Raw genomic sequence first — 27,628 nt, 5'->3', positions numbered from 1 at the left:
CTGAGAAATCCCGTGCCAGGTTCTGCTGGTTCTGGTCAGAGTCTCTAAAGAGAAAATGGCAGAAAGTTCGATTAGCATGAACTAAAACTGGAGTTCGGTCCAAATCAGGTTCGGGTTGCTGAAAAACTGAAGCAACAGCAGAACTGAAACTGTTTCTGTATTTTTCTGGATAATAAAAACATTTTCCCAGAAGGTTCTGAAACATAAATAACTTCTGGTGAGCCAGTTCTGACCCGGTTCATCTGGGTTCAGGTGGGAATGAAGCCGGTCTCTGCAGTGATGAGATTTACTGACTGTTTCATCTGTTTTCTCCATAAACCGAATATCTAAAGAATTAGGTCTGACCGGAAGAGCTTTTATTTTGACACAATTCATTCCAGAGCCGCAGCTGCTCATCCTGTCTGTTTCTTGTTTGATTTTGATATTTTTAAAAGAAACTCTTTTACTATAAAAAATTATCCATAAACAAACGATTTTAAATATTTGATTCATTTTTATTTTGATTAAAGTTTTATTATACTTTTCGTTCCATCTAGTTTTATAATTTTTATATGACCTTAATAAATATGTAGTTAGTTTCCAAGAAATAATATATTTAAATGACATATAGGGATAAAAATCCATCCATCCACTTTATTCTGAAAGGTAAACCGGAACCTCCTTTATATATATATTAATAAATAACCCTGCAACTGTACAGCAGGATTGTGCCTAGCTTTTATTGTGAAAGGTAAACCGGAAGCACAGTGTGTATTAGTGCGTATTGACAGCCCAGCTCCGCAGCTGCCTAGCAGCCCTCGCCCCGCGGTCCGCACCTCTTTCTCCGTGTGTCAGAACCGGGCAGAACCCCCCGCAGCGGGCCTTGCTGTTTACCCAGAGACAGGAGCCGGAGCCCGGGCAGCGGCTGGGCTGTTCTCCGGTCTGCATGAGAGGAGAACCGGACGCAGCGGTGACTCCTGACCGTTACTCCGCCTGCATCGATGTGATTCCCGGAGGAAAGTAAAGATGGCAGCCGCTGGTCCCTTCCGGACCCGGTAGTTTCACGGACAGGTAAGACTGTGCACCTGTCGGTATGGTCCCCAGGTTCTGCGACCAACACGGTCGGGTCCGGTTCATTCATCAGAACTCTGATCCACCGGGCCAGACAGACTGGAAGAGTTTAGGATTTCAGCCAAACTCCATTTACAAAAATGACATTTAAAAATGTTCCGGTATCTCTATGAGACCAGACTGCGGTTCGGTCACCATTACGTTCGAGGTTCCGATGGCTCGGCGCCTTTAATAGATTCGGCTCCGAAATGATTAACATCCAAGCCTCGTTTAGGGTCTGAAATTTGTTTTCTTTTAGAGAAGGCTCGTATCTGCGCACCCTCCACTCCCCCTCCGAGGGAAAAACCTACAGAAAAAGCTACAATCAACAACATTTGGATTAAGTTCCGGTCCAAACTGTGAGTGGGATTCATATGACGTCACAGAAAATGGGGAATTAGTTTGATCTTCAGGTGTTCTGCTGGTGAAAGAAGCTCAGGTAAAGTGTGTGTTGTCTGGTTAGACGGTCTCAGCTCATATCTCACCTGACCTGCTGCTCTGAGTCTGCGCAGACAAGCCGACTCACCTGGCTGAGCGTGCAGCAGGTGAACATCCGGTTCTCCAGTGAAACCGGTTTGAGGAACCGCTGTGGTTCTCCAGTGGTTCCTCACAGACAGGCTGCGGATCAAGCTGCTGATGTCAGCAGATGAAGCTTTCCCGGAATGCCCTGCGGGTCCGGCTGAACATCTGTCTTGGTTCTGGACTCCAGAACCTCCAGGTTCTGAGGGTCCTGTTGCTGCTACCTGCTGTTCTGCAGCTGCTGTGATGACATCATGATAGGAAGTCACAGCAGTCACAGCTGGCTGAGCTTCCTCTGTAAGCCTGCAGAGCCACACAGTTCTTTCCTTCAGAACCAGAACCTTCAGAGCGGAACCAGAAGATCCTCTAGGTCCGACTTTGGCCCGACAGCTGAATGTTCTCTGAGACCAGATCATCTCAGCAGATCAAACAGCAGCAAGATCTGCTGGAGGAAACATCGGCTTGTCCTGCAGATCAGAGCAGATTCCTGAGCAAATTCTGGAACCGATTCCTTCCCGGAACCGATACGTTGTCAAAACTGATTGAATCCTGAGAGGACTGGTCTTTGACTAGAGCATTCCAGGACTTTGAGTCTTTCCTTTTTCAGTCATTCTTTTGTAGATCTGCTGCAGCCCAGATCATCAGCCCTCCACCACCGTGCCTGACAGCTAGTATGAGGTGTTTGTGTTGACCTTTAACCTTTAACGGAGCTCTGGTGTTCAGAGATGACTGACTCGGTTCTGCAGCTTCCACTCTGTCGATCATTGCTGGTCTCTGCCTGGTTCTGATGACGTTTAGTTTCCAGTAACAGGAACTGGTTTCCAGTCTCAGACTGGAAACCAGTCTGAGACTGGTTTCCAGTCCGGTTTCCAGTCCGGTTTCCAGACTGGTTTCCAGTCTCAGACTGGAAACCAGGGTGGGGTTTGGCTGTGACTGTGGCCCCGCCCCTCTGATTGGGTCACCCTGTGACCTCGGTCATGTGACTCCGGCCCCAGCTCTTTGTTCCGAACCGTCCTCCCCCTCTGCTTCATTAAAAAGCCTTTTGTCTGATCGGGGGTTCACACACACTGGTAGCTCTCTCTTCTTCTTTTCCTGATCTACCGTCTCTGTTGCTCAGATTAGCATCAGTGGTGTTAAATTTTTTTTTAGAACCAGCTCATTCAGTCAGACAGCCCAACATAACCTCAATAATATTAATTTTATTTATTTTTAACCTGAAAAACAGAAGTAATGAAACTAAAAGCTGTTTAAAGCCCCATCATGTCAGATTCACACCAGCTTCTTTTTCTGTTATTCTTTGAGGTCACTTCCTGGTTCTGATTCCCAGCATGTCGTCTCAAAGCTCCTCACTAAACAAACAGGTTTTATTCACTCCCAGACATTAAGCAGCACATCAGTTCAGTTTGTACAGTTTTCCATCTAAGGAAGCCCAGCAAACTGCATCAGCTCACTTTACAGCAATCCTTCATTCTGAGTATGCACATAGCGACAGTAGAGAGGAAGAAACCTCCAGCAGAACCAGAACCAGATTCAGGTCAAGTCTGAAAAGTAGACAGGTGACTGTCTCCCATTCCACTTTTATAACCTTTAGGAGCCAGCAGTCCTCCAATATCAATAGACACGTTGCAGCGTGATGTCACGCACGCTAGATCCCGCCCCCAGCTTCCCAGTGGAAGGTGAACATCATTGGTTTTAGCTGTTAGCCTGTCAATATAACACACTAAATCTTGAATGTATGTGTGATATATAAAGGAAAAATGGACACAGAGCTTTGCTACTATAACAAGGTCAAGAAAAATTTTTTTATAAAAAAAATAGCGAGGGAACGGGAAGTAGCTTAGTTATGCTAGCTTGACTTTGACAAACATAACCTGTAGATGAGATGCTATAGTGATTAGCTAATAGCAGCACTAATCTACCACAGCAATCACTTATTAATGATCACAAGCTAAACATGGAACCTGAAAACATAAAACTGCAACGGACTGAATGTTCTGTTGTTTGAGTGTTTTTGGTGTTGCATCCTGATGCACTAGTGGAGCTGTTGTCAGTCAGTTGCTATGGCAATGAGTCTGTGTGTAGTGCAGCTAACACAGAGAGTGAAGAAAAAGTGTTTTTGACTTGTTTAACGATTTTTTCTGTGTTATTTTTCCCTCTGCTGTGGTGCTCTGAGGTAATAATCTCTTCGTCTCGTGACTTCATTTTGTTAGCGGTTCTACTGCGACGCTGCTATGGATGGGAAGGAAAAGAATAAACTTTTAGCGCTCCAGCATTGTGCGCATGCATGAACAAAACAAGCTGTTTGGGTCATTAAAGTGACAATTTGTCAGACTATTTGCAGATTGGTCAGACTGCAGCATTAAACAGACTGTGATTGGTTCAGGTTTATTTACTCAGCTGTTTTTTATTATTCAGAACCAGAACCTGCAGCTTACTGAAGGTAGTCTCCTCTAAGCAGACCCTGAACAGAATGTGAAGCAGAGTCTGACCCCCTAAGAGTCACCTGACCATGAGGTCAGAGGTCAAAAGAACCTCTGGTCTGGTTCCAGCAGAGTCCAGGCCCTGTTTATTGACAGATGTTTGCTAACAGCTTCATAAGCAGCTTCACGAAGACATGAACAGATATGAAAACAGGGATCAAGTCACCTGCTGCATGGTTGTCCTGCAAATGTGTTTGGTGTCAATTCATTCAGATTTTTACATATATTAAACCATGCTTGAGTTTTTTAAGATGGTCACCATGTGAAACATATTTTTGCATAAAAATCACAGATTAAATGAACGTGTTTGTCAAAGCATAGCCTACATATTTTTGAACTATAGAAACCATTTATATTTTCTTGATCTTGCTTCCTTTATCAGGTGGCCATGTTCCAAAATGGCCGCCTCAGTCGTAATGGAGAATGTATGTTTGCACTAATATAAAGAGTTGATATAACTAGTGTTGAGGACAGCAGGCCAACAAGAATCTTATCTCTGCTAATGCTAAACTGTTAAACACATGAGAAAAATGAGCGGAAGCTAACGCTAACCATGAAAATGACATGGTTACAGCCTGAAATTCAAGTGGATGATGGGAAACATGAAAAACATCTGAACTGAGCAGTGAATAAGATTGTTTGACACTTGAGAGATTTTTAGAGCAATACTTTGCTCTAAGCGGAGTTCAGGAATCTGTAGTGAATGTAGTTTTGTTTTTCTGCCACCAGGTGTCACTGCTGAGGAGGACGGCAACTTTCAAAATGAAAATGAGTCAAAAGAATAAAAAAATGTTACTCAACAAATGTGCTAAAATGTAACTTATTTACATAATAACTGAATAAATCTAGTATTTGTAGGTATGAAAAGTTGATGCTAACGTTCAATATTTGAAAGGTTTTTACAGTAATAAGCTGCGTCAGTGATGTTAATAACCCAGATTATCTTCTGACCGTCTCCTCGTCAGATCTGCTCCCACCGCAGCCGCCATGTCTGCGACCCAGACCCAGAAGGAGGGCAGCGAGGCGGGCTGGGGCTCTCTGGAGGCTTTGGGTCTCAGCCAGAGGGAGCTGGTTCTGGCCGAGGCGCTGCAGATGGAGTACGACGCTCTTTCCAGACTCAAACAGGACAAGACCGGAACCGGGACCGGGTCTGCCCTCCCAGAACCCGGAGCTCCCAGCCAGACGGGCCTAAAGACTCCAGAGCCTTCCACACCGGGACAGAACCTCCCCACCTCCTCAGAGGACCTGCTGCTGGACCTCTCTGGACCCGACTCCTCCCCCAACCAGCCGGGGGGGTCCCAGTTCCCGCTGCCCCTCCCACCCAGACCAGCGCCCCCTGCTGGGGTCTTCATGAAGGAGACACCCTACATCCTGGACAGTCCTGAGCTCAGAAAGTTCTCAGGTTCTGGTTCTGGTGACTCGGTTGGACCCGGCTTAGGGTTCCTCTCTAAAGGCTCCTCCCTGCCTGACGACGTTCCCCCCGCCGTGCCGCCCAGGCACCCCCTTCCCCTTCCGTCGGGGTCAGAGCTGCCCCTGCTGCCCCCCCGGCCCTCCACCCGGGACGTTAACCTGTTCCACCCTGGGGGCGACCAGCTGAAGGTGACCTCAGCGGAGCTGAACTATGACCTCATCAACGACTCGCTGGCCAGACTCAACGAGGGTCGCCCGGCGCCGCCGGCCCGCTGCGCCAACGGGGATCAATCAGGGAAGCCCGTGTCCCGCAGTAAGACCCTCCCCCCACAGGTGCCTCCCAGGACCTACACACCTGCAGCGAAGAGCAACAAGAACCAGCGCAGGGTTTCCGCTGACCCGGTAAGAACCTGGACGGTACAGAGCTGTGATTGGCTGCAGAATCAACCACATTTCTTGTTTATATGAACCGAACTTCCTGTCTATATTTGGGTCGAAGCTGCAGCTGCTTCAGGCCTAAACCAGGCCCAGAGTTCTGGTTCTGGTTACGTCATGTTTCTCAGAAAGAACCCTCCCAGTTCATGTTCCCCTCCAGCTGAACACTAAACCTATCAGACTGCCAGCTGTGATAAATAAACAGCTAAGTGATGTAACTTCCTGCTGAAGCTCCGCCTCAGCAGGGCAGTATGATCATCACCTGAGGTGTGATGAGACTTTTCTCCAACAGGGGGCAGAACTGAGTTCTGACTGACAGAACCGGGTTGTGGGTTGAGCTCAAGTTTAGTAAATATTCCTACTACAGGGACGCTCTGCTGGATAAACTGGTCTGACTGGAAAATTATTTGAACATATTTGATTTCTGATTGTTTTTCTCACTTGTTTTCTAAAAGAAAAGTAAGAAAATTACCAATGATATAAAATATTTATAAGAAACGAGGAATCCTTTCATTTGAATAATCCCTGCTGTGAGATGGATGATGGAGTATCAGGGCTACAATACCAGAATTTTTGTTTACTTATGAGAATATAGTCATAATATTATAAGAATAACAATGCAATTTTACCAGAAAAAAGCCTTAAAATTATCAGACAAATGTTATTTTCAATCTGATGTTTCCTTCTCAATTCGTGTGATTTTTTTCTTCCAATGCACAATCGTTTCAAAGTGTTATCTTTGAACATCAGTTTACGTTTTACAGATAACTTCACAATAGTTCTTCAGTTTAGTTTTTATTTTTAATGTTAGAGTTGTCATAAAATAACGATTTTATTCTGACAATAAAACACACCTGTGCGTGATGGAGCATTGGTAGAAAACAAATCCAGATTATCCCAAAATTTAATCTGTGCTCTGATTGGCTGCTGGGTGTCTGTGCTCTGATTGGCTGACAGGTATTGTGTGCTGTGATTGGCTGACAGGTGCGTCTGGGCTCCAGGACCAACGGGTTTGGATACGAACTGTTCCAGGTGTCGGAGGAGAGAGACGAGGAAGTGGCAGCGTTCTGTCACATGCTGGATGTGTGAGTGACTCCTCCCCTTCCTGTGTCATTCTCCAGAAATGACACAGGAAGCAGCTCAGACCAGGGTGTCCAAAGTTAGCATGAACTATTTTAATTAATCAAATAAAGTTATCAGATAAAAATAGAATAGAAACGGATCATAGATCCAAAACTACAAATGGTTTCTGCAGGTTTTCCGTGTTAAATGACACACATCCAGTTTAATTATCAACTAGAAGAAAACTGAAACTTTTGTCTTTTCCCACCATTAAAACGGGACCTAGGTCAGTCTTCATTTGAAGCACTTCTTGTATTCAGCCAAGTTTTAATACAACAATTAAAAGCAGGTTTGACTGCAGAAAGGTGGACTTGGACTAGGCCTGAAATGATTAAATAGAGTAATTGATTATTGAAATAATCTTTAACTAATTTAGTAATTGATTAATTGTTAACTAGAGCAGTGGTCCTTTTTGTCACCGCTGACCGGTCAAGGCTTGGCAAGAGAATCCGGTTAAAGGATTTTCAAAATAAAAGATCCTCCAGACTCGGATAATACATAAAGCGGAAATATTTAATTATTTCTTGTGCGGTCCGGTACCAATTGGTCCACGGACCGGTACCGGGGGTCGGGGGTTGGGGACGACTGAACTAGAGGATACATACTCAAAAGGTCTGTGTGTGTTGTGTGTGTGTGTGTGTGTGTATGTGTGTGTGTGTGTGTGTGTGTGTGTGCAGGCTGCGCTCAGCGTACCCCAGCAGCAACCGCTCTAGGAACGCCGGCTTCGTGTGGTCGCCATCGGTCGGCCATGATGAGCTGCACCAGGCTCTGGGCGTGGCCGTCAAGGTGACGGTGGCTTGCGAGGCGTTCAGGGAACCTCTGACCTTCACCTGCGACGGTAAGAAGCCCGGGTAGTACAAACCGGACGGGTTCTGAAGTGAAGGAGGCGGTTCTGTAGGAGAATGGCTGAGCAGCTATATAAGAGTTTCCATGGATACGCTGGGCATTTGCATGATGATTTGCTTCGTGATCCGGTTCTGTCTGGTTCTGTCGGAGCCTAACCGGACCGGCCTGTGTGTCTCAGGCTCATCCACGGTGGACCTGCTGATCTACCAGACGCTGTGCTACACCCAGGACCAACTGGACCATCTGGACGTGGACGACTACCTGCTGAAGGTCTGCGGACACGAGGAGTTCCTCAGCAAGTAAGAACTGGATCGGTACCGCTGGTTCTGGAGGTCCAGCAGCTGGTTTTGGTGCTCAAAGGAGGATCTGGTTCTGTGGTTTGTGGTAAAGCTACGTGGATCTTCTGTCAGCCTACAAATCTGGAACTGAAACTGTCAGAGAACCAGAACCGCTCTGGGCTCAGACGATCAGAACCACAGATGGATAACATGACTTCGTCGGGTTAAAGGTCATGAAACCAGCTGGTCCTTAATGGAGATGGACCTGCTGGTTCTGATCCGGCTGCTCCCAAAAGGGGTTCCTGTTCTGGATCTCTGGTTCCGGTCGCCTCAGAGCAGGAAGCAGCTTCAGAGGTCTTCTCTCTCACAAACACACATACACACACACACGCGCGCGCACATATAATTGTCTGCCGTTGAATGTGTGGAAGTGTGTGTGTGAGAGATAAGAGCAGCTGAACTTCCTGCTCTGAAACAGTAACTCATGGAGAACCGTTTATTGATCCGGGCCGGTTTCTCTGAGGATCCGGGCCAGAATCCAGGAAAGATTTTTTGTGCATCCGGGTAAATTTTCCTGTAAATTTGGATTTTGAGGAGACCATGACAACAGAGGAAATAGGAGGAAAAACCCAAATATTGCAAACTCTGAATAAAACTGATCCTATCCCTTTCTCTGTCTGCACCTGTCCCTCTGTCCGTCCCTCTGCCCGTCCTTCAGTTCTCAGACTCTGGCCGGTCTGGAGTTTGTCCAACAGTGTCTGAAGTTTGACTGGGACATTCGGCTGTTTCTCACCAAGAGATCTGCTGTCAACACCAAGCTGGCTCGCACGGTACACACACACACACACACACACACCCACACACACACACACACCCCTGCACACACACACCCACACGCACACACAGGCTTTGTTCTAAGAGAAAATGAAACAATCAGCTGAGAGGCTGCAGGAACCCTCTGTGGTTCTGAACAAACGCTGGTTCTGGGAAACAAACCAGGTCACACATTCTGCTTCTGTCATTTAAAAATGACCCGGTTTCAGAGCAGAACACCGCCCCCTGCAGGTGAGCTGCAGGTACTGAACCGACCAACCTTGTAGCGCTGTCCTAACCAATCAGATCTCAGATTCACTGAAACCAGGAAGTGAACCGTTGACTGTTTGAGCCAATCAGAGACAGAGACTTATTTTCCTTCCAGAAGGAAGACGATGACACGCCATCCTCCATGAACCACTGCATCCTGCTGCAGGAGCGTCCCATTAAACAGACTGTCACCAGGTGAGGGGCGGGGCCTGGCCACAGAGCTCTGATTGGTCCATCTCCTTTAACGAGCGTGTCCATGTGTTTGATCAGGGAGGCTCTGACTCTGCTGCTGGACACCTTTCACAACGAGGCTGAGTCCTTCCTGCTGTCAGAGGTGACCTGTATACACACACACATCTAAAGATCAAAATAACCATGAGTTACACACACACACACACACTCACACCCTCTTATTTGTGTCGCTCTCTGAAGGTGGAGCTGCTCCTGCACGTGGAGCGCCTCGTCCAATCAGTGAAGGCGCTCTGCAATTCACTGGCTGCCGTGGAAACGCCGGATGTGACAGCGGCCCTGAACCAGCTCCCAGCATGCCCCTGTCGCCTACAGCCCAAGGTTCTGAAGGTGAGCGGTTCTGAGGTTCTGAAGGTGAGCGGTTCTGAGGTTCTGTAGCAGATACTCAGAAGTTTAACGTCTTCCTGTTTCCCAGGATGCATCAGTGCTGTCGCTGCGGGAAAACAGAGGTACGAACAAAACCAGTGATCTGGTTAGTTCCTGCAGCAGAACCTCTTCAGCTCTCCTCTCCTCCTGCAGAGTCTGTGGTGGAGAAGCTGACGGCGGCCATCTTGGACCTGGTGGAGCTGTACTGCAGCACGTTTAACGCCAACTTCCACACGGCGGCGCAGAGCCGGAGCTGCACAGCGCCAGTCCAGGAGGCCGGGCTCGTCACCAACGTGCTGTCCTTCAACGTGTACGCTGCCCATCGCGTCCCCATCACCTGGGCAACCAGGTACGTCGGCTCGCTGGATTGCATCAGGTTTCCTGAAGCTCGATCGGTTCTGCAGCTGTTGGATCGGTTCTGTTAAACCATAGAAAGATGAAATGTTCTCTGACCGGATCAGAGATGATTCTGAGCATTAAACATTTTTTGAAAATATGAACTTGGTACACCTGGCCTGTTCCTCATGATCTCATCATGACATCACGTGTGTTCTGCTCTCTCATTGGTCAGCTACGAGGGTTTCTTCCTGTCCTGCTCTCTGACTCATGGAGGGGCGGAGCTCTGCGCGCCGCAGCACACCAGCAAACAGGCCGTCAGTAAATACCTGTTCCACCTGGTGGTGTGGGACCAGAGGTACGCACCTGAGCCGTGACATCACAGCCTCACCTGGTCCAGGTTCTGTTGGCTGGTTTAAATCTGATTGGTTCACATATCCCAGTTAGTTGAATCTTCGCACGTCATGGTTTCTTGAGGTGTGCCACAGGGCCGTGTGCTTGGCCACTTCATGCTGCGCTGCTGCCAGTCTCGGCCAGCATTCTCTTGTAAAAGAGATTTTTTATTTCAACTAGAGTTTCCTGGTGAAACAAAGGCCTGATTATTGAAGTAACCAAACAAAGAACATCACAGAGCAGTAATTAAGCTAAAACTCTACAAAAATGTAAACATTTGCTTCTTTGTCTGTAATTATGTTCTACCCAAAACTCCTCAAGTTGCATTTTTAGCTTCATCTGGTTCAGATTCTGTCAAAGAAAATTGTATTAAGTATCTTTTGCTGTCAAATTAAATTCAAATTCAAAAATACTTTATTAATGCCAAAGGGAAATTAAATGTTGTTGTAGCTCATCAAGATTCTTCAAAGAGCCATTGAAGATTAATTAGATCTATTAATCCAAAACTGTATTTTTAGCTGGAGATGCATCAGCTACAAATGATCAAGCGTCCGTCTAAGGAATCCTATTTTAGGCAGTAAAATGTTTATTTTCTTATTTAAAAATTGGACTTTAATTGTTTGTTTGCATTTTGTATGCATTTCTAAAAAAATTTTAAAGAGAAAAATTAGCAGAATGTGTTAATTTTTTGTCCAATTAATTGTTGGAATAATCAATTTCTTTTCTTTTTTTTTTACCCCTCCAGGGGGTCTTTTGTGGGCTCTAGTGTCCCTTATATGACAGTGGGCTGACAGGAAACGGGGAAGGAGAGGGGGGAAGACATGCGGCAAATGTCGTTGGGTCCGGGAGTCGAACCGCGACGGCCGCGTCGAGGACTCAAGGCCTCCAAATATGGGTCGCGCTAACCACTGCGCCACCACGGCACGCCCGGAATAATCAATTTCTAAAATAATCTAATATACATCGTATTCCAAATTATTATGCAAATTCGATTTAAGTGTCATAAAGATAAAATTTTTTGTTGTGCTATTAAATTCATAGATGGTATTGTGTGTCAGGGCTCTTTGAATCACTATAATTAATTTCAGAGAGCTGGTTGATTAGTTTGTCTGGTGAGTTTTCAATTAAAGGAAATCTACTTAAGAAGGATGTTCCACATTATTAAGCAGGCCACAGGTTTCAAGCAATATGGAAAAGAGAAAGGATCTCTGCTGACGAAAATCATCAGATAGTGTAGTGACGTGTGAGAAGGTATGAAAACATTAGATATTTAAGGAAAACTGAAGCGTTATTGTACTGTGAAGAGATTTGTGGCTGATTCAGAACAAAGATGGGTTTGTACAGATAAAGGCAGAATGAGGAAGGTTTCTGTTAGACAAATTCATGGGATTAAGAGAGCAGCTGTTAAAATGCCCTTACAAAGCAGCAAACAGTTATTTGAAGCTGCTGGAGCCTCTGGAACCTCAAGGTGGAGGACCCTCCAGAGGCTTGGGGTGCAGGAACCTACTATTGGGCCCCTAACCAGAGCTCACAAGCAGAACCGGTCCCAGTGGGCCCAGCCGTACATGAAGATTAATTTTCAAACAGACTTGTTTACTGATGACTGCTGTGCAACCCTGGATGGTCCAGATGGACGCAGTAGTGGATTGGTGGTGGATGGCCACCACGTCCCAACATGGCTGTGACATCAGCAAGGAGTTGGTGGAGTTATGCTTTGGGCTGAAATCATGGGGAGAGAGAGAGAGAGCTGGTCGGCCCCTTCAGAGTCCATGAAGGTGTGAAAATGACCTCAGCAAAGTATCTGAACTTTCTGACTGATCACTTTCTTTAATGGTTCAAAAAGAAGAGCCGAACCTTCAGTAGCAAAATCATCTTCATGCATGACAATGAATGCTGCAAGGAATACCACTGTGTCATTGGCTGCTATGGGCATAAAAGGGGAGAAACTCATGGTGTGGTCACCATCCTCTGACCTCTGACCTCAACCCTATTGAGAACCTTTGGAGTGTCCTCAAGCAGAAGATTTGAGGGTGGAATGCAGTTCATATCAAACCAGCAGCTCTGGGAAGGTTTTCTGACATCCTGCAAAGAAATTCAAGCAGAAACTTTCCACAAACTCACAAGTTCAATGGATGCAAGAATTGTGCTGTGATATCAAAGAAGGTCCAATGTTAACATGTAACTCGATCTGTTAAGATGTTTTTTATTGAAATAGCTTTTGATTTTAGTACATGTGACCACTTAATGCTGCACATTCAAAGAATGACCGTTTGCAGTTCTTTATAATCCATAAAATGTTTAGAAAATCTGCTGTGCATAATAATTTGGAACAGTGCATTTTGAGTTTTTTATTTTTGAAAAAAATACTGTTCTGATGGGGAGCTTTGTTCAGTAAAATCTGATTTATACTGTAATAGTTCATGACTTGAAAATTATACTGACCATCATTTGCATTGACCATTTGGGAAAATCTGAGAAAATATCACTTGCATAATAATTTGGAACAAGGTGTAGATTCATATGCCTCCAGTTGGTAAAATCATCAGACATCAAAATGTCTGCCGTTATGCTGATGATACTCAGATATATTTATCCATTAATCCTTCATTTTAACCTCTGACCTCTCCCTAACCCCTCACCCCTCAGGGTGTGTTTCCCAGTGGAGATTACCCAGCTGCCCCGGGAGTCCCAGCTCACGGTGACGCTGTACGCCAGCCCTCTACCGCCCCCTGGAGGAGCCGAGGAGAAGGGCAAGCAGCGGCGCAGCACGGAGCCTCTGGGCTGGGTCACCATGCCGCTCTTCAACTTCAGACAGTGAGTCACATGACTCCCAGGAAGCTCTTCTGATTGGTCAGCTTGGCTCACATGCAATGTTAGTTCCCTGCTTGGTTCTGTTGGGCTCGTCACCATGGAGACGGCCATTTAGACTGAAGGGACATGGATTCACGGTTCAGCTTCCTGTCACGGGTCACTCAGTAAATCTACCTGCTGATGGCAGGTGGAGGTGTGTGTGCTGATGAGTGTGTGTTTAATGTGTGTGTGTGCAGTGTGCTGACGTGCGGCAGGAAGTTGTTGGGTCTGTGGCCATCAACCCCAGGGAGGAGCGGAAACGCCAGAACCAGTTCTCCCAACTTCAGCCAGCCAGACAGCGTCATCTTGCAGGTGAGAACCACACCTGGACAGTTGAAGACCTTCCTCCTGATGATGTAGCCAGACGGCGTGACGCCTCCCCTGTGTGTCCCCAGGTGGACTTCCCCACCTCCTCCTTTGAGGTGATCTTCAGCACGCCGCCCCCTGCTGACTTCTGTCCTCAGTACGAGTTCAGCAGGCTGGACACGATCAGCCAGATCCAGCTGCAGGACGTCCTGCAGAAGAAGGCCTTCCACTGGTCAGACACACACTGACACGCACACGCCGACACACACACAGATACTGATGCAGTGAGTGTCTGTGTGTGTGTGGTATTATAATCTTTTTCCTGTATTATTGACATGTTTTCATGTTATTCCCTGATTCCTGTCTGCAGGCTGACGGCGGACGACAAGCGGCTGCTGTGGGAGAAGAAGGCCTTCTGCCAGTCGGAAAGCGCGGCGCTGCCTCTGGTTCTGGCCAGCGCCCCCTGCTGGCAGTGGGCGTGTCTGCCGGAAATCTATGCCCTGCTGCGGCAGTGGGCATGTCTGGGTTACCTGGACGCTCTGGGGCTGCTGCACGCATCGTACGCTCTCACCTAAACGGAGGAGACGCAGTCTGTCGCCCAGGTGAGCTCACCTGACTAACAGTTTCCTGTGTTTTTTTTTTTTCTCCAGGTTTCCGGATCAGGAGCTGAGGAGGACGGCGGTCCAGTGGATGGACTCCATATCAGACCCGGAGCTGCTGGACTTTCTACCTCAGCTGGTTCAGGTAGCGCCTCTCACCTGTCCTGTGTCCTAACAAACTGAGCATGCTCGATCTGGAGTTCTGTATTTGGGAAAAGTCAGGAATATGAAACCAGAACCTGTTAGCAGCCTGTACCAGCCGGTCCTCTTCTCCGCCGGCTCTGTTTGTGTTTCAGGCTCTGAAGTACGAGTGCTACCTGGACAGCTCTCTGGTCCGCTTCCTCCTACGGAGAGCCATCGGGGACATTCGCATTGCTCACTACCTGTTCTGGTGAGCTGCAGCTTCTCTCAAACCTGGTTCAGAACCGAGCCCAGTAGCCCACACTAGCTTTCTGCTTGATGCCCTCTGGGTGCAGAAACATAGTCATAGTGACACCTCCCCCCTCATAGACAGTCTCTGGTCAGAGAGATCGATCAACTGCTGATTGGTCAGTTATTGATCCTCCAGAAGCTAGCCGCTGTAATTTCGTCTCTGTGTCCACATCAGGCTGCTGAAGGACAACCTGCAGGACAGCCAGTTCAGCGCTCGCTATCAGCACCTGCTGGCCGCCCTGCTGTGCTGCGTGGGCCGAGCTCTGAGAGACGAGTTTGACCGGCAGTGCTGGCTCGTCTCCATCCTCACCCAGGTGGCCCAGAAGGTCCGGGACGCCACGCCCTCCAGCCGACAGGTGAGGAAGACTCTACGTTTGTTACGTTGTCACAGAAAAGAGAATCCTGGTGTGAAGTATAACTGATGGTTTTAGATCAGTTTATTGTAACTGTAGCCAGGAGATGATGTAGTTATTGTTTGGTCAGTGTTTTAAAGTATCTGATTAGCTGCAGGAACAAACTGTCCAGTAGGGGGCAGCAGATGCTGAACTGGTTCTGTTTCTGTTCAGAGTGTCCTGAGAGAGAGTCTGGATGAGATGAAGCAGTTCTTCTCGGTAAACAGCTGCTGCAGGTTACCTCTGAACCCAGCGCTGTTCGTCTCAGGAATCAACATCCAGGTAACTGCAGACTGACACACACCTGCAGACATCCTCAAACTGTCCCAACAAAGCTGGGACCAGGACGTCGTCTGAAATGTCCCAGTTTCCTGAAGCATTAAAGCTGCTTTCCTCCTGATGGTTTGGTACTCGGTTCGAATAGTGCAACATTTGTTTCATTTCCAGCTGCTGTAGTTCTTTTTCTCACTGCACAACGCAGGGCATTCTGGGTAAATGAAACCAAAGCTAACATGCTAGCCTAGCACTAGCAGCAGAAATGGCTCCTGGCCTTTAGCCAAAGACTAAAGAGAAATCCTCCAACTAGTAAAATCTGACGCCTCCATTTTGTTTCCATCTGGTGAAGAAGGAAGTTGCTCTCAGTGTCTTCAGAGGTTTTTGTGTCGTTTCCTTCAGTGGTTCTTGGTGCAGCGCCCCCACAGGCCAGGAGGGGAACAGGTTGCTGAAAGGGTTTGGTTGGTTTGATCTGTGAATCTTTCTTCTCTCTCCGTTTCAGTCTTGTTCCTTCTTCAACTCCAACGCCGTTCCTCTGAAACTGTCCTTCCAGAACCTGGACCCCCGCGGAGACAACATCAATGTCATCTTCAAGGTATTGCCTGCCTGCTTCCACAGGTAAGCCCACACCTGGGCGCCTGTGAGGACTGACGTCTCCCCCTGTGTGCAGTCAGGAGACGACCTGCGACAGGACATGCTGACCCTGCAGATGATCCGCATCATGAACAAGATCTGGATCCAGGAGGGGCTGGACATGAGGATGGTCATCTTCAAATGCTTCTCCACAGGCAGAGGACGAGGTGAGGCAACAGGCGAACACCTGGTCAGCAGGTGGAAAACAGGTGAAGTAGCCAGTGTAAAGTCAGAGAGGATAATTAGTCCAGGAGGACAGTTGAAACCTGTTTGAGTTACGTGTCTCCAGGTGTGACAGAATGGTGTGTTACGTGTCTCCAGGTATGGTGGAGATGATTCCTCACTCGGACACCTTGAGGAAGATCCAGGTGGAACATGGAGTCACGGGATCCTTCAAGGACCGGACGCTGGCCGACTGGCTGCAGAAACACAACCCGACTGACGAGCAGTACGACAAGGTAACACTTCCTGCTCACTTAAAGGCTTTTACTCTGAACAGGAAGTTGAACTAACCACCCTTTCTGTCAGGCAGTGGAGAACTTCATCTACTCGTGCGCCGGCTGCTGCGTGGCGACCTACATCCTGGGAATCTGTGACCGCCACAACGACAACATCATGCTGAAGACGAGCGGCCACATGTTCCACATCGACTTCGGGAAGTTCCTGGGACACGCCCAGATGTTCGGCAACATCAAGCGGTGAGAGGCCGGCGGTGTCGCCTTTCAGGAGAACATCTGATTACCGATGCTCATCGTCATGGCTGCCTCTGCAGGGACCGCGCCCCCTTCGTCTTCACCTCCGACATGGCGTACGTCATCAACGGGGGAGACAAACCTTCCAGCCGCTTCCACGAGTTTGTTGACCTGTGCTGCGAGGCGTACAACCTGATCCGCAAACACACACACCTGTTCCTCAACCTGCTGGGCCTGGTGAGAACACACACACCTCCGATCAGACGGTACCAACCGGTTCTGGCGTCACACACTAGCGACCCAAACAGTGGACCCTGTGGCACTCCGTGGTTAATCAGTGTCTGTTGAAGGTTTATCATCGAAGAATCTGGAGACAGTCGTGGTGTCCAAATGTTTTGGCATGGGGGCCAAAATGTCAGGTTGAAGCTACTTCAGGGGCCACTAGATTTTTGTATTTTTCTTTTTAATTATAATCACAAAAATCTACATTTTATTTTTGTTTTTACTCAACACTCAATGTTTTGATGAAGTAAATGATCCCTGAGTTTTTGTTGACAAGAGATGCATAAATCATGGATGTTGAGCTAAAAAAGTCTTGCAGAAAAAAAATCTGATTGATCATTGATCAAGATATATATATCTTTGTCTGTGTGTCTCACTCCTGCTTTATTTTGCTAAGTTTGTTAAATGGGCGTTCCTGAGTCTGCATTGCATCCTGAACACTGGATGCTTCTGGGTGAAAGCTTCGCCTTGCACTTTACCCCATTTCAAGATTTTAGTAGTTCCTGTTTTGAACAGCTTGCCATCAGTGAAAATTTCACCCTATCATTGTTTTTAGATGTATCAAACTGACTGAACTGACAAATTCAAATATAGGCTATTCTTAAATTCTGACCAATCGTCCTGAGGGCCGTAAATGGGCCCCTGGCCGCGGTTTGGTCACCCCTGCTGTAATGCGTAGATTTTTGAGAGCTGTGGGTGGAGTAGGCCTCCAGTTTTCTGCTGATCCAGAAGCTTTAGCAGCGTTTCTGCTTCCAGATGCTCTCCTGTGGGATTCCTGAACTGTCAGATCTGGACGATCTGAAATACGTCTACGACGCTCTGAGGCCTCACGAGTCGGAGGCTGATGCCACCACCTACTTCACCAGGTACGCCTCCACCTGAGCACACCGCTGCAGCTAACAGGAAGGGACAGGCGGACCCATACCATATTTGGAAACTATTTGAGACTATTTCACTCCTGAAATGAAGAGGGCGCTATTATCCATGGTCTCTCGTTTTTATTTTCTTTTGAAATCTGATATTTCTTAGCATGTTTTTGAATTTCTCTCTTATTTACTACAGCACAGCTCACAGTTCTTAACACATTCTGTAGCTTTCTGCTTCTAAATCTGTCTCTTATTTGTAACCTTTGGGTTCTGCTACTGCCTCTAGTGGCATGGGGGTGGTAACACAACTAACATGAATACATCACTAAATCAGAATCTTTATTAATTCCAGCATTATTGGCACCATGGAATATAAATTCTTTAATAAAACATCTTATTTTCTTCATTTTCTTAAGGGTGTAGAGTAAATTAAATGACATAAACAAAACCTTAAAGTGATCCAGTTCCTCTTGACGGCCAACTTATTGACATTGTGACACATTTTAAATACATCGGGTTCATTCCTGGACAGTCTGCTCAACTTTACTGAAAACATTGACTATATTTTTAAGAAATGGTCACAGAGACTCTTAGAAAAACATTAAATGCTTTAGTAGAGTTTATTATTTTACTATAAGTAGCAGTTTGGTTACAATATCTGATAACAGCCATCATATTCTGACTTTCTATGATTATTATGGAAATATAATATCAGATGTTTTTTATTTTTTGGTCAGCTTCTTTGTTCTTTTCTCTTTGTTTTGCGTTTGTTTCCCCCCTTGTGTAACTTACAGTTTTGGCATAGCATAGTGTTAAAATGCAACAGCGCCTCCTACGGTCACAGCTATGGCGTAACACCTGGTTGGTCTGACGAACAGGTTTGGATCTCTGTGACCTCTGACCCTCAGCTGTGTCTCCTCCTCCAGGCTGATCGAGTCCAGTCTGGGCAGCGTCGCCACCAAGCTGAACTTCTTCATCCATAACCTGGCCCAGATGAAGTTCGCCTCGTCAGAGGACCGACCCGCGCTGTCCTTCGCTCCCCGGATCCACACGGTGAGGAGCGACGGTGTCATCAAGAACCTCTACATCTGCAGACACATCCGCTCTGCCAACAAGGGCTACGTGAGTACCGAGCCGCTGGGACGGGACGCTGCGGGTCTGACCGCCAGGCACTGGTCTCACTCTAACTTAGTTTTGTCGTGACTTTGTGTCTAATTCAGTTAGTTTTGATTAGTTTTTAGATTGTGTATGTTAGTATTTATTAGTTCTTATTAGTTAAATATTGTTTAATTTTTATTAGTTATAGTTATGCCTGTCATGATAATAAATGTTACTGGACGATATAAATTGCCCCAGAAGTTATTGTGATAAATAATACTGTTGTTGTTTTGAGAACATTTTCCAGTAATATGATAGTAATGGCATAATAATTAAAGAACACATTATCAAAGATCAATAAACTTTAATCCATTGAACATTTAACACTGGAAGATATTTTAAATATCCAAAATAAATAAATAAAACAGCAAATAAAATGAATCATGATGTTTGATGCGGCGCTGCCTGTTTGATGCGGCGCTGCCTGTTTGATGCGGCGCTGCATGTCCGGTGCGGCGCTGCATGTTTGATGCAGCGCTGCCTGTCTCTCTCTGGGCCTCCAGGCGTTTGTGGTGAAGGTGGAGCGTGACGCTCAGCAGGAGGTGCAGCTGGTTCAGAGGACCTTCGAGGAGTTCCAGGAACTTCACAGCAAACTGCGGCTCGTCTTCCCCTCCTCCAAGCTGCCCAGGTACCCTCTGGGCCCCGTCAGGCCCCGCTAACCCAGCTGGGCTAAAGGTTCTAACTGTCATCTTGGCCCCACCCAGTTTCCCCAGCCGCTTTGTGATTGGCCGTTCCCGAAGTGAGGCGACGGCGGACCGGAGGAAAGATGAGCTGAACGGCTATGTGTGGCACCTGATCCACGCGGCGCCGGAGGTGGCTCAGGTGGGTCGGGTCTGCAGTCCAGGCTGTTTTAGTAATGCTTCACATAAATTTATATTTCAGCAAAATCTTTCATATGTGGATCATAACTAACACTGAATCAAAAAATTCATCTTAAAAATTAGTGGGAGCTAAAGATGTTAACCATTACAGTTGACGACTGATAATGGTTAACCGAGTGGTTTCTGCTTTTGCTACATATTATTACTTCAAAGTTGTATGAATATTATGACCAAAGTCAAAAACATATGTGACAGAAAGTTCATCCAAGTCATGAAAATGGGTTACATTTTATAGCAACAGTTGGTTTAAAAGGCTCAGAAAGCGGCAGCCATCTTTAAAAATGGCCTTCATCCTGAAATTGAAGTGACGTTTCTGCTCTCATTCACACCTGAAGGATATTTACAGAAACATGCTGCAGTGTGAAGAATGTGACTCCATGTCAGAGTGGGTGTGAGCGTCCTATCAGGCCGCAGCAGATGTTCTGTTTATCTGTGGAGGTTCTGCAGGGTTCTGGTGGACCTGTCAGCCGGATCTCTGCTGTCACACATCATGTGTATGTGTGTGTGTGTGTGTGTGTGTGTGTTTTCAGTGTGATCTGGTCTACACGTTCTTCCACCCTCTGTCCAGAGACGAACGAACCGCAGGAGGCAGCAGCAAACCTGCAGGTACATTCCCTTTCAGCTCCAGGATTGGACGGATCCATGTGGTCACCATGGTAACAGACACTTCCTGTTGCGTGTGCGTTGCAGAGGTGTTGTGGTCTCCAGCTGCAGGAACGGAGCTCGGAGAGGTCAAGCTGTCCATTTCCTACAAGAACGATAAGCTATTCATCATGGTGATCCACATCAGAGGCCTGGTCAGTACCACACCCAGGTCCTGATTCCAGGTTCTGTTGGGTCCTGATGAAGACTTTCAGTGTCAAGTCATGCGTAGTTGGGCCTATAGAAATCATATTAACTGATATTTTTTTGATTTTTTTCAAGATGGCCACCATGTTTGTCATGGGAAAATTGTTTTTTTAGTCAATTTTTGGACTAAGATCTCCAATTAGATGAATGTGTCTGAATGAATGTGTCAAATCTCAATAGGAATCATTTACGTTTTCTGGATCCTTTAACTGATTGATATTTTCAAAATAATGGAACATTTATGTAAGATTTTCTTAAGTTATTGCCAGCTAACCAAAGAATTAGGTTCACTCACCACTAATTCGTTCCTAACTTCACCAACGCTAAACAACTAAAAACAAAAACTGTACAGTTAAAACTAAATAAAATTAGCACAAACCAGTACTGAACTGCTAAACACATAAAACATTAGCACAAGTTAATGGTATACAGCTAAACATAAGAAATCAGCACAAGCTGGACACAAAAAACAGTACAACCTAACACTAAAGCACTAAACGTAAAAAAATTCTTGCAAGTTGACGCCAAACAGCACAAGATGAAAGAATTAGTGCAAGCTAACGCTAAACATAGAAATAAAATTGGTAGAGGTGTTCCTGGCTCCTGATTGGCTGCAGACGGACCTGCTGTCAGGCCTGAAACCTGGACTGATCCGGCCCGGTTCTGGTGTGTCTCCGTGCAGCAGCCCCTCCAGGATGGCACCGACCCGGACCCGTACGTGAAGCTCTACCTGCTGCCCGACCCCCAGAAGACGGGCAAGAGGAAGACCAAGGCAGCGCGGCGCACCTGTAACCCCACCTACAACGAGATGGTGAGGCACGCTTCCTGTCCCACCCAGGGACCATCAGGAACCAGTAGCATCAACCTGGCTGTGTGTGTGTGTGCGTGTGTGTCCGCAGCTGGTGTACGATCGGATCCCGCGGGGGGACCTGGACCAGAGGGTGATCCACCTGAGGGTTCTGAGCGACGGATCCTTCTGGGAGAACACGCTGCTGGGGGAGACCTTCATCTCCCTGACCAGGCTGGTCCCGGGTCAGCACTGGGTCGACTGGCACCGCCTGGATCGCACGGGCTCAGACTCCACCCACTGACGGACGGGAAGCAAAGGGATGTCCTTTCAAAATAAAAGCTGCTGTAGATTTGAGGACTGTGGCAGTTTTCTATCAAGAACATTTGAGATGATTTTATGTCAGTTTGAAGCTGGACTACAATGATGGATCTGCTGCTGCTGAGTGGTTCTGGTTCCGCTCAGAACCATAGAATAACGAACTGGACTTTTAACAAAGAACCTGCAGGAACTGGGAGCATTTTCCAGGAAACAAGCTGGTGAATGACTGAATCGGTTCAGTGTCGAAGGGTTCGGACCCTCTGAGGTCAGCAGAAGTTCTGCTGGTTCCGGACCGTTTTATGGCCTTCTGGGACGGTTTCTCTGTTTTAGCGCTGTAGACCAGATGAATGTGGCAGCTGCAGGACTGGGACGTCCAGCTGGCAGGCAGAGTGTGATTGGGCGTTTCTCAGCTATAAGCTCTGATTGGCTGAAGCTGCCTGTGACCCCGCCCCCTGGACAAACAAGCTCTGCTCTGCTTGCAGCTGTGGGTTTCCCAGCTCAAAGCAAACAGGTAGCAGGTTGCTGCTGTTACCATGACAACTGAAGCTATCAGTGTAACCATGTGACCCTCCATAAACATGAGACATACTTTTAGAATGAATTGTACCCATGGTTTTATAAAGCAGAGCCTGGTAAAGGTGAGGGCAATGAGGCTCCGCCCACTTAATATTCCAGTGAGCAGCTTCCGCTTGATCAGACTGAACCTTGAACATAAAAATGTGAGAAGTTTCTTTACCTGGATTTTTTTTATTATTATTATTATTTGCACTAAAAACAATAAACTTGAAGTGAAAAAGTGAATCTTTGTGTTTTTTTTTTTCTCCTGATTTATCTGGAAATATATTCAGTCATAAATGTTGAATCACAGATCAGAGTCCGGTCCCGTTTGTAGTAACGTTTACCCGAACAGAACCTTTTAACTGGATTCAGCCTCCTATCTGTACCTCTGTAACATTAAACCTGTTACCTTTGACCTTTATAGGGTACTCGCCGTCATCAGCACGTGGCACTCGCACACCTTCCAGTGCTTTATGCGGCGTTGATGCATCTGCCGCGCGGTAGCGCGCCGCGCCTGCCGCTTACCGGAAAAGGAAGGGACGGTCCGCGGACTTTCTGATGAAATCTCTCGCCAGAGGCAGACAGACAACTCAGCTACCCGGCGGCTTCACCTCCCTGGTGGACGGACATCGAGCAGTATTATCAACCGGAGGACAGAAGTGACATCTACAGCGGGTGAAGGTGTTCATCTGAGCAAATTTTAAAGGGTTTCTCCGCGGGAAACCAACCGTCAGTTAGCTGCTTGTGCTAAGCTAGCGTACTAACTAGCTTAGCGTGCTAACTAGCTTAGCCTCCCGCGGCTCTCCGCAGTCGGAACCGGACAAAATGGATCTCTTCCGCTGTTTAGACAGAGACCAGTCGCCGTTTCACGGATCCAAAATGTCCTGCCTGGCTCTGTATTTCAACTCAGGTTCCACACGGAATAAGTCCCAGCACCATTTCGAGTCTGACGCCGGTTTTCTGGAGGATATTTCCTGGTTTCCGCGCAGCCTCGCTGGTTTCTAAGTGTGTGACAGCTGTCAGATTAGCAGCTGGCCTGTTTACTCCCCTTTAACGAGACAACATGTTCAGAAACTTTTACACAGAAGGACGTTTATCTGACGGCCCTCCTTCATCTGCCCCTTTCGGCGTCGCCTCGGTGGGATTTGATGGCCAGGAAAGCTCGTGGATCGGCCTCCTGTCGAGGCCCGCGCTATCGCTGCTGCGGAAGGTTCGGCGGTGGAGCGCGGCTCCCGCGGAGCTCAGCAACAGCTTCATCGGCGAGGAAAGGGAGATTTTACGGCAGCTGAATGAAATAATCCCGCATCATCTCAGCTTCACGCAGTGTCCACATGACGGAGCAGCCGGCCAGCTGGAGCCGGGACTCGCCAGCTCTGTGCCCTGGCTGAGCGCGGTGCCGGTGCGGCATGTCGGGACAGAGCTCCAGCCACAGGTCGGGTACTTCTCCGTCCGGGGGCTGCTGGGCTCCCAGGAGGCCGCTGGAGGGAAGGCCTGGGCGGTGAGCCCCGCCGGGAAGAGCGGGCCGTGGTGGGGCAGCTTTCTGCGGAGGGGGGACATCCAAGAGGAGGGGGCAGAGTCCCAAACATGCCGCCCCCCTGAGGCAGAAAGCTCTGGACCCCCCCAGCAGCTCAACAATGCAGACACAGTCCAGAACATGGCGGCTGGGCCTGGACCCGAACAAGACCAGGGCTACCACAGCCTGGAGGAGGAGCTTACCCAGCGGGGCGCCAGGAGCCCCCTGACAGAGGAGCAGCAGACTCGGATGGAGCCGGTACCAGAAGAACCAGAAGCAGAGGAGGTTCTGTCAGCGCCTCAGTGTGTAAACAAATCCATCGCCTTCATCATGGGGCTGCCCTGCAGTGACGATGACAGCAGCCAGTCCGAGTCTGGCTCTGATGATGATGATGGGTTCGACAGCGAAGGTTCCTCAGATCTAACCTCTGATGAAGATGAGGATGATGAGGCATCGGACTCGGACAGCGAACCCGACCGTGACTCGGAGCGTCTCTGGAGCTCCTTTAGCCACAGCGTTGACCCCTACAACCCGCAGAGCTTCACCGCTTCGCTGCACACGGGCCGCTGCCCTCGGGCTGACCCCGGCCCCGCCCAGGCTGACCCTGTGCCCTCCCACGCCGCCTCCCCCCCCTCCAGCCAGGACACCTGGGACGACTCAGCGTCGGCGAGCGAGGCGGATGAGGCGGAGAGCCTCCGCCTGCTGCGCTCCTTCAGCAGCTCCTCTGACCCCTACAGCCCCCTGAACTTCCAAGCTCCACTCAGGACTCGAGGGCCCACCGGGCCCCCCTCCAGAACCAGGAGTAGAACCAGTCCACAGACCGGCCAACAGAACCTGGTGGCGCCGCCCGAGTACAGGAGGGAGGAGGCCGAGGAGAGGCTGGACAGCGGCTTCGCTGAGTCCGCTGCCTCCAACCGGAGCACCAAGAAGGTCAGTTACCTCACTTCCTGTCCAGGATTGCTCACCACTTCACTTTCTGCTCGATTGGTTCAGAACCAGAACCTCCTCTAGCAGAACGCTGCTTCCTGCTGGGGAAACCCAGAAGGTTTCAGTTTGGTGTCCAACAGGAGTTGAGCGATAAATCGGTCCGATTTCCTTCATTTTGGGGGATCGGCCGATACTTACACATCCTCCAACCTTTGGGTCTAAAAACGAGCCGCTGTTCTCTTTTCCTCTGCTGTGAAATGTTTGACCCACCGGCTCACGTTTAAGTTAAAGCTCTCAGGGCTACAAGTTGTGTTTTTTCAGTTACAATAATTTTACGGTAAATACATAGTTCTCATGTGATGTCACAGTTCTGGGACAATCGCAGACATCTTGGTTCTGCAATTGTCTACCAGAACCTGAACTCCGACACCAAAAATTGAATTAAAGATCCATGTTGATCATTTGTGAAGGTTGTAGATATTTAGCTGCTCATGTCAGATCCTGATAAATATCGGAGCGTTTCCTCATTGAAACAACTTTTTTCTTTAAAACCAGAGATTTTATTTCTAATTGGACCCGGCCCGACTTTACCAGAACCGGGTTAAAATGTCTCTAAGCGACGATCCGGTTGCATTTCTATCCGCCCCTCACAGTCACACAGTAGGTTCTGACTGTGTCTTCAGTACCTTCAGGTGCAGCAGAGGTCCAGATTATTGGGTTAGAATTGCAGGTTAAAGGTTCTGGTTCTGGTTGTTTACTGAGGCGACGCCAGGACGTGGTGTTCTGACCTCTGCTGGGTTCAGCTTCGTGTTTCGGCCCAGAATGTCTCGCGTTGCTGCAGGGAGGCGGAGCGGACCAGAACCGGATCAGTTCTGGTTCTGTTCTGCAGAGACCTGTCAGCCTAAATGATTCATTGATTTGTCTTCAGCTGGTTCTGGATGTGATCCATTCAGTGACCTTTGACCCTGCCCCCCTAGGTCCGGTTCTGTGACGAGGTGGAGGAGTTCTTCGCCAGCTGCGGTGAGGAGGAGGACCGGCGCGGCCCATGGGAGGAGCTGGCCCGGGACCGCTGCCGGTTCCGGCGCCGCTGCCAGGAAGTGGAGCACAGCATCGGGTTCTGCCTGGCGCCTGCGCATCGCCGCCGGGTCTACCAGGGACTTTCTGCCCCCTCTGACTCCTGACCCGGGTCCGGTTCCGACCCGGTTCTGGTATGCAGGTCGGACCTCGAATAGCTGCTGCTTTCACCAAATCACTACAGAGCCAGTCAGGGCCCGGCATTCAGCCCCGCCACCTGCTGGTTCTGGTTCCGCTGGTTCTGCTCTGACCAGCGGGTCCAACGTTTGAAGGAATATTTTGACTTTATTAAAAATCAGTCTGTTGCCAATTAAAAGTTTATTTTAAGGATTCGGGCTCCAATTAAAGCCTGAGCAGGTGTGTTAACAAGCTGCTTAACGAGGGGCGGAGCTATTTGGTCCCATTAAAGCCAAAGAAGAAGAGTCAGTGTTCTGGTGCTGCTCGGCATCACTGAGGTGTTAAACGTCCAGCAGGAGGCGCTCATCATTCAGACAGGTCCTGTCCAGTTCTGGTTCTGATCCAGTTCGGTTCCAGTCTTAGGTCCGGTCTGGTTCTGTCAGAGATGTGAGGTGATGAAGGTGTGTTCCCGCTTTCCAAGCGGCCCTGAAGGCAGCAGCAGAACCTGCACTATGGGTTTAGTTTCCATAGCAACCACTGGCTGCTGCCTTCAGGGTCTGAGAGAGTGTGGGAATTCTGAGGTTCTAAATATTTTGTTTCAAACTGAATTTATTTCTCAAAGTTTTGAATCCCAAATGTATTTTAATCAGTTTAACTCCAGGCTCACTGATAACCAGTTGATCCAGTCTGGTTCTGACTGGTTCTGGAGGCTCATCTGATGATTGGTTTGATTATTAAACTCCACAGGTTAAATCACCATTATTTTTAGAGCGACTGGATCTGCAGGACACTAAGAGGTAGAGTCACCTGCAGTGGTCTCCTGGTACATTCACTGACCCGCAGCTGAATGGGACGTTCAACAGATCCAAGTACAGGAAGCAGAATCTGCTCCATCATGTTCAGGACTGAAAATATTAATCAGAGTGAACTTCCCAGTTTGATCACGATCTTTGGTGTTATTTTAATCAGAGGAAGGTTTTATTTTTCTAACTCGTAGTTTGATTGGAGCTCACTGGTTATGCTTCTTCATCTCTGCCCAGATAACGATGAGCTAATAAATAATCGCTGTTGATCAAAATCGTAGTTTTGTCTTATTTCTGCTGGATGCTACGTTGCATTCAGGTTACCTGGGAACTCATGTGCAGTTCAACAATTTACCGGGAAAATTAGCATATTTTTATTCTTTAAATCCGAAATATTTTATTTCTGCTGCGTCTATCTATTGACATAATTTATTTTAAATTTAGATGTTTTATGTTTAACAAGGGGCACGTTTAATTAACCATTCATCTAGTGAACGCCGGTGGTATTGCAGCTACAGGAAGTACTCAGACCAGAAACCGGAAGCTTTAAATGTAGTGGTAGCCCAAGGTGGAAAAACAGGTACATCTCGCTGCAGGGAGGTCCTTCTCGAAAAACTGATAAAACCAGATAGAGGCCTGCATTCATCATCAGGACGTTTATGTAAGTATACATTTCTACTATTTTTGATTACTTTTATTTATAGCTAAC

General features: G+C 47.8%; 2 protein-coding genes across 4 annotated transcripts; both read left to right on the top strand.

The window, feature by feature from the left end:
• Positions 1-758: 758 nt before the first annotated feature.
• LOC116710324 (phosphatidylinositol 4-phosphate 3-kinase C2 domain-containing subunit beta-like) lies at positions 759-22,728 on the top strand. 3 transcript variants are annotated; one of them, XM_032549313.1, is made up of 33 exons: positions 759-1,050; positions 5,054-5,900; positions 6,918-7,018; positions 7,733-7,893; positions 8,080-8,200; positions 8,898-9,009; positions 9,381-9,457; positions 9,533-9,596; positions 9,695-9,841; positions 9,927-9,960; positions 10,031-10,226; positions 10,449-10,571; positions 13,253-13,420; positions 13,654-13,768; positions 13,852-13,994; positions 14,133-14,321; positions 14,413-14,506; positions 14,658-14,752; positions 14,969-15,149; positions 15,360-15,467; positions 15,961-16,053; positions 16,129-16,300; positions 16,413-16,549; positions 16,620-16,789; positions 16,864-17,020; positions 17,822-17,931; positions 18,858-19,053; positions 19,593-19,717; positions 19,794-19,911; positions 20,501-20,576; positions 20,661-20,767; positions 21,502-21,630; positions 21,719-22,728. In XM_032549313.1, the coding sequence occupies exons 2-33, from the start codon at positions 5,076-5,078 to the stop codon at positions 21,908-21,910; spliced, it is 4,836 nt and encodes a 1,611-aa protein (XP_032405204.1). In that variant the 5' UTR covers positions 759-1,050; positions 5,054-5,075; the 3' UTR covers positions 21,911-22,728. The 3 variants fall into 3 exon arrangements, with proteins under 3 accessions (XP_032405204.1, XP_032405205.1, XP_032405203.1); XM_032549314.1 differs by having other exon boundaries at positions 760-1,050; positions 9,378-9,457; positions 16,129-16,258; XM_032549312.1 differs by having other exon boundaries at positions 760-1,050; positions 9,378-9,457.
• Positions 22,729-22,959: 231 nt separating this feature from the next.
• On the top strand, positions 22,960-27,194 carry LOC116710327 (protein phosphatase 1 regulatory subunit 15B-like). The gene is made up of 2 exons (XM_032549323.1): positions 22,960-24,928; positions 25,903-27,194. The coding sequence occupies exons 1-2, from the start codon at positions 23,549-23,551 to the stop codon at positions 26,104-26,106; spliced, it is 1,584 nt and encodes a 527-aa protein (XP_032405214.1). The 5' UTR covers positions 22,960-23,548; the 3' UTR covers positions 26,107-27,194.
• Positions 27,195-27,628: the final 434 nt, after the last annotated feature.

The sequence above is a fragment of the Xiphophorus hellerii genome, chromosome 20 (genome assembly GCF_003331165.1).
Source record: "Xiphophorus hellerii strain 12219 chromosome 20, Xiphophorus_hellerii-4.1, whole genome shotgun sequence".
NCBI classification, from domain to species: domain Eukaryota; kingdom Metazoa; phylum Chordata; class Actinopteri; order Cyprinodontiformes; family Poeciliidae; genus Xiphophorus; species Xiphophorus hellerii.
This window is presented reverse-complemented; position numbering and strand designations above follow the sequence as displayed.